The sequence below is a fragment of the Tauraco erythrolophus genome, chromosome 1 (genome assembly GCF_009769465.1).
Source record: "Tauraco erythrolophus isolate bTauEry1 chromosome 1, bTauEry1.pri, whole genome shotgun sequence".
NCBI lineage: Eukaryota > Metazoa > Chordata > Aves > Musophagiformes > Musophagidae > Tauraco > Tauraco erythrolophus.
Window position 1 is genome coordinate 12,942,634 of NC_141465.1, and position 9,565 is coordinate 12,952,198.

The window sequence follows — 9,565 nt, forward strand, 5'->3', positions numbered from 1 at the left end:
CAGATAGGAATATGCTTGCTTCCTTTGTCATTTTTCCACTCAGTGCCCTTGGAAAACACTACTTTTTGTTAAAAGTAAAGCCAGCCTTTGCTAGCCAGCAATCCCAGCAGTTCTAAGATGATGTGACTTGTAAGTGGAGTCACCTTCTTGTAGAGTGAATCCTGTAAAGATTATCATACAGCCTGGTCATAATTTTTGCTTTTATTTCTTCATATATAGACTTCTCTTTTGAGGGAACATTGTGGATACAGGCACTCTGGTATTTTCTAAAGTACATATTAGAAGGGATATTGATAAGATGCTTTTTTCTGCTGTATAGAAAAGGGAGTCCTGGGATATGCTAACTGCGAACTTGCGTGCTGCCTGGTATAGCAGGCTTTGAACTTCCGATGTTGTTCTTGGTTACTCCTTGCAAGCTTGAGTTTATGTTAATGATAACAGTTTTTCCTCTTATGTCGCAAAGAAGGACCAAAACATTCTGCTTGCTGCACGGAAATCCCAGCTAGAAACTGCAAAAGTACACTGAACTTTGAAAATGGATGAGCTTTTCAGCAGTTGAAATAAAGGGCTGTTTTTGTAATACCCGGCTACATAGAGTTATCAAGTACTTTGATTTTTTGATACTTAGCATCTAAGGGAAATTTAGCAATAACAGCAAGTTAAGAAGCCAAGGTAAATATGTCTCCGTGCAAATACAGGTGTGAAACACATACAGGCAGATACTTTCCACTCCATAAAATGAGAACCGCAGAGAGATCTTGTGATTTGTGCAAAGCCACCTCACTTTTGGGTTATAAGTAATTGACAGCAGGTCTTTGTTTTGCAGAAGTCAAAGAAAGGGATGTGAGAGTCGAAGTGTGGATCTTAAATCATGTGGGGTTTGTCTTTTTGCTTTTTAAATGAGAACTAGACTTTATCATGGTTTTTTGAAACTAGACAGACTTTGACTGTCTGTGTTACTAAAAAAGAACTAGCCAAAGCACCTTTCCTTCCAAAACTTTGTTTCTGTAATGCTTAAGTGACAAATTTTAGCCAAAAGGAGATGTGTGCTGGTATTGAATTTTCTTCTTCCTTATTATAGAGCTGTTCACCTTACCCCTGGAATCCTTCATAGTGGGCTAAATCCAAAATGGTTTGTATTTTAAAATATTATCTATTTGATTTTTACAATGATGTGCTTGTTGGTACCAAGGCAGGACTTAACCTAGCTAATTTAAAGCTAATGATCTGTTTCTAAGGATGATGCATCCATATTTTGGCGCGTTCATCTTTCTGACCCTGTACTTCTTGTTGGCTTTGAATTCCCATCGAAACAAAGATGAATTCTGGACAATTGAACAAGGATGTACTGCAGGGGGATTGAGCAGGGGAGGTGTAGTGTTTGGGGACATGAGATGTATCATGTGGTCAGATGTCTCTACTAAACATAATTATAGAAACTCATCTGCCCGAGGTAAGTTGTTTTGTATTACAAGAACTGGGAAAACTGTATCAAGAATAGTCATTCAAGGGGAAAAAAAAAAAAAAACAGACTGAAGATGTTGAAAGATGGTACTGACTTTCATGGGAAACATCTGGAAAATAAGTAATAGAGGGAAAACAAAGCGTATTGTACAAAGGACTATGGTGCTTTGTTTGAGAAGGTATTAGGGCCTCATTTGAAGTAAAGAGCAAACCTTGCTTTTCTTGCTAGAAAACTAGCCAAGACTTTGAAACAGACTAGGAAAACTTGGCTTCTTTTTATGTATGGACGGAGCTGATGGATTTACTCTTTCATACCAGAAAATAGATTTGTACTTTCTTCAGTTATGTCTCCTATTTTAATGGGAGTGGTAGCCATGTAGTAGCAGAAGAAACTTTTTGTGGGTCTTCACTTGTGCTCATCTTTACCACAGGGTGTATGTAATAAGGATTTGAACAGAGCCTGGAACATACTAAGAAACAAAAACGGAAATCAAGATACGTTTAACCTAAAACTAGTGTTTTTTAGAATTTCTGCCACTTTCAGCTCCCTGGCCTGCATGGATATGTTGATACCTCGTTGTGGTTTGTGCAACACAAGTCTACATCAGTGAAGGAGATGAAAGGTGTTAAACATTAGGTCATAAGTAGAATGTTAAAGTACATAACCACTTGGAAATTGATGCTTTTGAACAAAGTGCCATTTGAAACAGTTAAAATGATGTGGTTAATGTTTTGTGGAAAGCATTAAGAACTCAGGGAACAGGTGTCAATGGTGATGTGAGATGTTATAATTAAACAGCTTGTTGGAATGAAAGAATATAATCTTTCATACCAACAGACAAGAATGGCACTTTCTTAGTTTCGAGATGGCATTTGAGATGTGATTTGCAAGCAAAATGTTATGCAGTAGAGGTAAGGAACTCTGGTATTAATGTTTTCTATTCTGGGAAACTTCCTTGGTGCAGGAAGTGGAGGGAGAAAAAAATAATTAAATCTAGTTGTACATTCAGAAAGCTTTGGGTGACAGAAGTTGACTTCTCATGTTCTTAGTTGTAATTGGCCTTACAATCCAGGAAGGACAATTTTAATTTTGTTATTCTTCAGCAATAAAAGGTACTGATGCAAAAAAGAGTAGAAGTATTCATGGTTGTGTAGTCTAGGAATAAATATAAGCAAACATAGAATTGATGCTATGTTTGCAATGAATTGAAGATGAATATGCTAGTTAGTGCTTGTAGATAATGCAGCCAGATATCTTGACAACTAGTGGATGAAACAGAAGTTTTGAAGGAAAAGCTTTTCATTAAACATGAGTTTTCTAATATATTAAAAATAGAGTGTAAATCACCACTGTGTTTTTCGCATAGGTGATAGTTAAACTTGCCAGGATGTAAATACTACATTCTTGTGAATGTGTTTTATATTGTGGATGTGGAGGATGGGACTTAAGACCTCAGTATCAGAGGGAAATAGATGACCAATTACAAAGCCATTTTTTGAAAAAAAAAGAAAAAAGAAAACAAACAACAAAGTATATATAGAGCGGAAGAACATATTGCTGGTACTATCTGAAATGGTATTTTAAGGTAGCAAACTTTGTGTCTAAAGCAAATTTTAAGATTTTTCAGATTTTCTAAACATTTTCAAGGAATAGGGTTTTGAGTTTAACTTCTTTGCGTATGGAGTTGTGGGACATGGGAACCCTGGTATACTTGGATTCCTTAATATCTGTATCTACTTCTTTGTTAAATTATTAAACTCATTTCAAATCAGTTTTTACTAAAATCATAATCTGAATTCCTCCTATTCATTTTGATAGTACATCTTCCTTGTTCAGTTTCCTGTCTTCTGTCAAATTAATTTCATTTATTTGTAGCTCCCTAACAAATCACCACTTTTGCATAGTTAAGTAAAATAATTATGTGCTTTGAAAATCTGTGTAAAACTTATTATGTCAAGCTTAAAATGTGTTCAGCAGTCAGGTGCAGTCTGAAGTATGTTTTGTAGCGATCGTGACAAATGTGGCAATTCTGTCTAGAATGAGAGAATTACATGATTGTCTCTGAGTAGTAAGATTAAAAATCATATTTATGAATATTTGAAGTTATGATTTGTCAAATAACTGGCAGCTTGACAAATCTCCAGTTCTATCTATTTTACTTTTTGTGATGGTAAATTTAGGGTGCTTCTGTAATATGGTAGTGGTAGTTCCATGAATCTTGCTTATAGGCATTTAACTAAATAACATGACATAATGAGCTACTTGGCTGTCCATGTAATATTCTCTCTAAAAGATTCAAGCTGTAATAACATGTTTAGTGTTTGCTTTACTGATTTTAAAATTACCTTGCATTGGGTGAGGCAAAAAGCCAGTTTTGTTCAGTGCAGCACAGAAGTAGAAACTGGAGTTGCATGTAACGTTGCGATTGACTGAGATAATCTCAGGAGACTTTCTTAGTGTCATCAACCCATCACTTGCAACTTTGTCTTCACTCTAGATGCATACATCTCCTTCCAAAAGAAGGAAGGAGCTGAGTGCTGGAGAAGCTTGGTATCTGGCAATCGCTTGTTTACTTGCATAACCTGGCATGAAATCAGTCTATATTTTACATGAGGAACGAATATGAGAATTTCTTTGTGCTTGAGAGATCAAATTGCTTTTAGGAGGAATGCATAGAGATCGTTTTTACTTCAAATGTTCCTGTTTCTTAAATTTTTAAATCATGAAAGCTCCTTGCTCAACATAAGTGTTATTTTGAGATCAATACATGCCATTTTAAACTATGCTTCTTTCACTAATCCCAAGGTGAAGCTGAGTAAGTTATATTAATGCAACAAATGTTTTTGGAGAGAATAGCTTCAAAATCAGTAGTTCATGTGCTGCTGACTTAGCACGCAACTCATAGTTTTTCATTCTTATACTCAGTGCCCTGAACAATTTCTGAAGTGGGAATTTAATGTGGAATAATTGACTCTGTGGCATAATCAATTAATTTGATCCAGTATTCCTAACTGCTGGCTGGAAAAATAGAGGGCTGCTTGGGGGTTTCCTAATAGACAGTGTTCTTCTGTGGGGGAGGTAAATAAGGAACTACGAACAGTGAACATCTCATGAGAAAAGCTGCATCTCCTTACTTTGAGGAGGGCAAGATGTCTACTTAAAGATTATTTTTATTTTATTTTCTCCCCATACTTCCTATCCTGCTGCAGCATAGCTCAAAACCACATGTGATGAAGCTAGTACAAAGCCTGTGGAAAGTGTAAGACTTTTTGTAGTGCCATGAACTTGAGAATGAAAAACTATTCTTGTAGAACATACCCATCAACTTTTGCTTTCTTATAAACCCTTAACTGATTTAGCTTGCATTGACATTCTGTGCCTTTTCTGTGTCTTGTCTACTTCTTTGCTCTTTCCATTAGATCCTCCTACTACTACCACTCGACTGCCCACGGTTCCCTGGCATCCTTCGACTGATGGCATCACAGGTTTAGCAACAGAACCTAGAATAATAGATTTCCCAACATCAACCTTGCCAGCAATTCAGGAAGACACTTGGGGTACCGTCATCGGTAGTGCGGTGGGTGGGGCGCTCTTCCTCATACTTGTCAGTGTTCTGGTTGGAATTGTCTGCTATAGGAGAAGACGGACGTTCCGTGGTGACTACTTTGCTAAGAACTACATTCCACCGTCAGATATGCAAAAAGAGTCTCAAATAGATGTTCTTCAGTCAGATGATGTGGATTCTTACCCTGACAGTATAAAAAAAGAAATAAAGCATCCTATGAACAGCTTAATATCTAAAGATTATTTAGAAGACCCTGAAAAAACAGAGTGGAACAATATAGACAATATTAACAGGTACCAGGAACGTTATGAAAGACCAATGGATTACTATGAAGGTGGAACATTGGGAATGAAGTATATGGGTGGCGAATGTTACGATGACAATGAAGAAGACTTTGTTTCTCACATAGATGGCTCGGTAATATCTCGGAGGGAGTGGTATGTGTAGTAACCACTGAAAACTAAACGTGTACCTACAGTTCATTTCATTGGCTGATCACTTTCAGATTGTTTATACTTACACAAGAGGAGGAATAAACTTTTTGAAACTGTTCTTTTTTTGAAGATTTTTATATTGTGACTCGACACAATGGAAATATTGAACCTAGGGAAAATGTATTTGAGCTGCTTTTTTTCCCCAATGCTGTACTACTGTTTAAGATTTGAGATTTAATGCAGAGTGCTTATATTGGTGTATGTCAGAGGTAAAAAAGGCTACATTAAAGTTGCCATTCAAAATTGTTTAAGAATAAAAAGTGGCTGTCTTGGTTCTCTGATTTTAAAAAGAAGTTTACCTAAGGCAATGACGAAGTATAATCTTTTGGGGCTTTTACATTGCAGATTGAGTTACTCCAGTCTAGATACCATCCATGGTAAACTTAATGCTTCTGTATAGCAGATACTTTCCAATTCAAATGAGTTACAGCAGAATCAAAGCTTTATATTTAGGTTTTTCTGCACAAAACCGAATACCTCTTAGCATTTTAGTGAGCCTTCTTGTAACTATGTACTTAAAAGAAGTCATTGCACTGAAACTAACTTATGAACAAAATTTTGAGGAGTAACTATATAAACAGGTCAAAGGCTTGTCTTTGAGTAAGATGAAAAATTATTTTTTATAGTCATTCATTTCTAAAGCTTATGCTAGTGTGTGTGTATACATACAGTAAGATATTTTTGTTAGACCTGTGATGGGCAGGATGTCAAAACTCATTAACACATACAAGACTCTGTGCAAGTACACAGGGCACAATTTGAGACCTGTTTCTGAGGCTTTGTGGGAATACTACTGTTGAATTTGAAAGCTGGAGAAATTGGACACAACTAAGAATAAAACTCTAATAGACTTTAAAGCTGGAGGCTAATGTGAATTTGCCCATTTTCCTGGGTGCCAGTAAAGATTAAGTGTACTAAGAGGTGTCAAAGCATTTGCTAGAATTTTTATGACCAGAAGTTAGAAAAATAGTTTATGCTGCTTCTGAATGTTACAATGCTTGCTTTGAAGAGGGTAACTAGAATTTCAGATAATTAGTAGGGAAGGGGACACTTGCACTGCTACTTCATAAAGTAAAAACACACTCTCTGATGGTGGAACTACAGAATCTATGAAACAGGAGTTTAGATAAATTCTGCAGTCTCTGTGCCACAGTGGATTTGTTTTCTCTGCAAATAATCGATACAGATTTAACAACGTGTTCATATTCTTGTTCTTTAAAATGACATAGTATGCATTGTATGTAGGACATCTCATTTGACATCTGAAGTAGTTCTACTTTGTCTTGAGCAGGTTCACCAAACTAATACTGCTGAATATGTAGGGAGGACTGAAATAACTTTAGATGAATTACAGAACAATGATAAATTAATAATTAGAATAGCACATTCTTTGAAGTGCCATTTTTAAGTGTTTAGCTTGAGCAAATGAAGCGGTTAAGGCTCTTAGTATTTGAAACTTGAAAAGGGAAAATTCTCTGCTACCTTCAAAATGAAATAGGCTGCATAATTACATCTGCTTCATAAGCATTCATGCTGGAAGTTCTTTTCTAACTTCATGATCTTTGGTAGCTTACAGCATTTAGAGCTTCACAAAAATAGTTGTATTGAGCGTTGTAGACAATACACTGTGATTGCATATGACTGTGTGTCTTCAGAAAAGATTAAGGCAACAGCTTTATTTGAAATTCAAATGGAAAAGCATCCCTTAACGACTTAAGTTCATGTTTGGTTTGACGCAGTACTGATACGTGATTGACCAAAGTCTCAAGAACAATAGCAAATGATATTGTGTGTATCTGTAGTTTGAATGCAAACAAAAGGAAAGAGTTAAATTTCTAGCAGAAGGTTCTGATCCAAATTATTTCTGGAATAAAGAGATCATACTTCTCTTCAAATAAAAAATACTTGATATATCATCTTTAAAAGATGGTGTTACTTGGAAATAAACATAACCATAAACCTGTTTTCCACATGGGATATCTTGCTTTTGTCTCTGTGGATGTTTTTGTTTTGATTTTTAAATATATATATATATTTAATTCTTATGGGTTAAGAAGTTGAAATGTTTTGGAGCTGATCATAGGGATAGGGCTTATGCGTGTTGCAATGTTTTGTACATTATGTCTGCTGTAAAAAGAATTGATTGTAAGTACAAATGGCTGTTGTGCGAATAAACTTTTTGTTAATTTCTGGAACACAGATAGTGTTCAAAAATGTTTGACAGCTATGTTTTTAAAATTGGAGATGAAAAAGCATAATAAACCCAGAGGCTGGGTAGAAGGAACTGAAGTATTTAAGCTGTTAAAGGTGCACTATTTAGCATTTCCTCTTTGAGTCTCTAAGCTTATAAAACAAGTGTCTTTAGAAACTATTTTTTTAAAGTATGAGCCTTGAGAATGATAAATAGGGATAGTTGCTGTCCAAACAGTTTCCCTTTAAGCACAGCTCTGCTTTAACCATATTTCTTGGAGTAAGTCGATTCCCATCTGTTTCTGACCAACTGGTGGTTAAAATGCTGCATAGCTGGCACCATGCATCTTAGGTGCACTCTGGCTTCTTCAGCTTGGCATGATAGGCTGGGTTTCTGATGGTTCCTTTGGTTAGACTGTTGAATTTTTGTGCCTGCTTTTTTGCCAAACCAATTCAAAAAAGCAAATTAAGTGAGCCCTGTGGTAATTGCACATCAGTTCCTGTATGTTGCTGCGCTTGCTGGAGTATGGCTGCTTTTCCTGATGTTCACACATAAGTGGGTGGCTGTTGTTATCTCACCCAGAATGGGGATTAAGTAGCTGAACTTTCATTGAAATTATAATACTTGGTAATGTTTCAATATTATAGCAGAATTTTCCAGAAAAAAAGGCACTGTAAAGTTGATAGGGTATGAAACAGTCAAAGTCTTCTAGTGTAGTCACAGGACCAAAGCATCTGCATGAATTATAGACCTAAAAGTGTGTATTAGTTACCTGCAACTTTCTCACTTAAACAAGAGGGCACCCAGTGTAAAGAACTCTTAAGCCAATTATAAAGCAGTGGTTAAACGAACCTTCCACTGATTCATGTACCCATTCTTCAAGAGAAAATGGAAATTATGGTTCTTAAGTGTATAGACTGGTATCTGGCAGACAAATGGGGCTTATGCCAAGAAAGCTGTTTTTAAAAATAGAGCAATGATCACTGAAGGTGGTAAATTATGTTAATCTTCTGGAGTAAATTAGCTTCCTGCAGGTTGTTAAACTATGACTTTATCCATCAACTTAAGTCACTAAAAACACTTAGTTTTGTTCAAGCTACTTAAACATACCTACATGAGCATCCCAGGGAAGTATTGCTGTCAGGTCTCTTGTATGCAGTGAGGGAACAGAAATCCTTTAATTACATTGGAAGTAAGGTGGTTTCTTATGTCTTTTTTGGTGGTTTGTTTTTGTTTGGATTTTTTTCAAAATGAGGGATGAGAAAAAGGTGACTTTGTCTAGCTTTCCAGCGTACAAGCAGAACAGCATTAGAATTACAAATAATTGATAAAACAAATTGCACAGTTTTGGGTTTTTGACCTGTGAACAGAATATGCTGCTGAAGAGGCTCCTAAAATTTTCTCTGGTAAGAGATTAAATAGAGGAAGTTGTGTAGTGTTTGGAGAAATGGAGAGTATGATTATTTTTGAAGGAAATAGCTCCAGTAAACTGCATTAGAAATATATTCCAAGTATAGAGCTGTGTTAATCTTAAACTCTTACTGTTGCTTTTCTGATCTAGTAGTCAACATAGATCAGGGCATCATTCCTGTATGCTACCTATATTTTACAAATAAAAGTTTTAGTGAAGCTAATGTAAATTATTCCAATTGTGCAGCTTTTTGATAAGGCTATTGGTGCATGCAAGTTTGAAACACTGAGATTGAATTAAAGTATGCTAACAGGTTTCACAGTTTTGAGATGTAAAACTTACTGAATTATTAGCATAGTGAAATGGGTGACCTTTAAAGACTGACAAGTATGTTAATTCAGTATGAGAGTTGTTAAACATTGGGTTTGACAATGCTGAG

General features: G+C 35.8%; 1 protein-coding gene across 1 annotated transcript in view; it reads left to right on the forward strand.

The window, feature by feature from the left end:
* Positions 1–5,477, forward strand: part of NECTIN3 (nectin cell adhesion molecule 3) — a 58,297-nt gene extending 52,820 nt beyond the window's left edge. Inside the window, exon 6 of the mRNA XM_086627198.1 lies at positions 4,885–5,477. Coding sequence (XP_086483324.1) covers positions 4,885–5,477 — 593 coding nt within the window. The remainder of the gene's footprint in view (positions 1–4,884) is intronic.
* Positions 5,478–9,565: the final 4,088 nt, after the last annotated feature.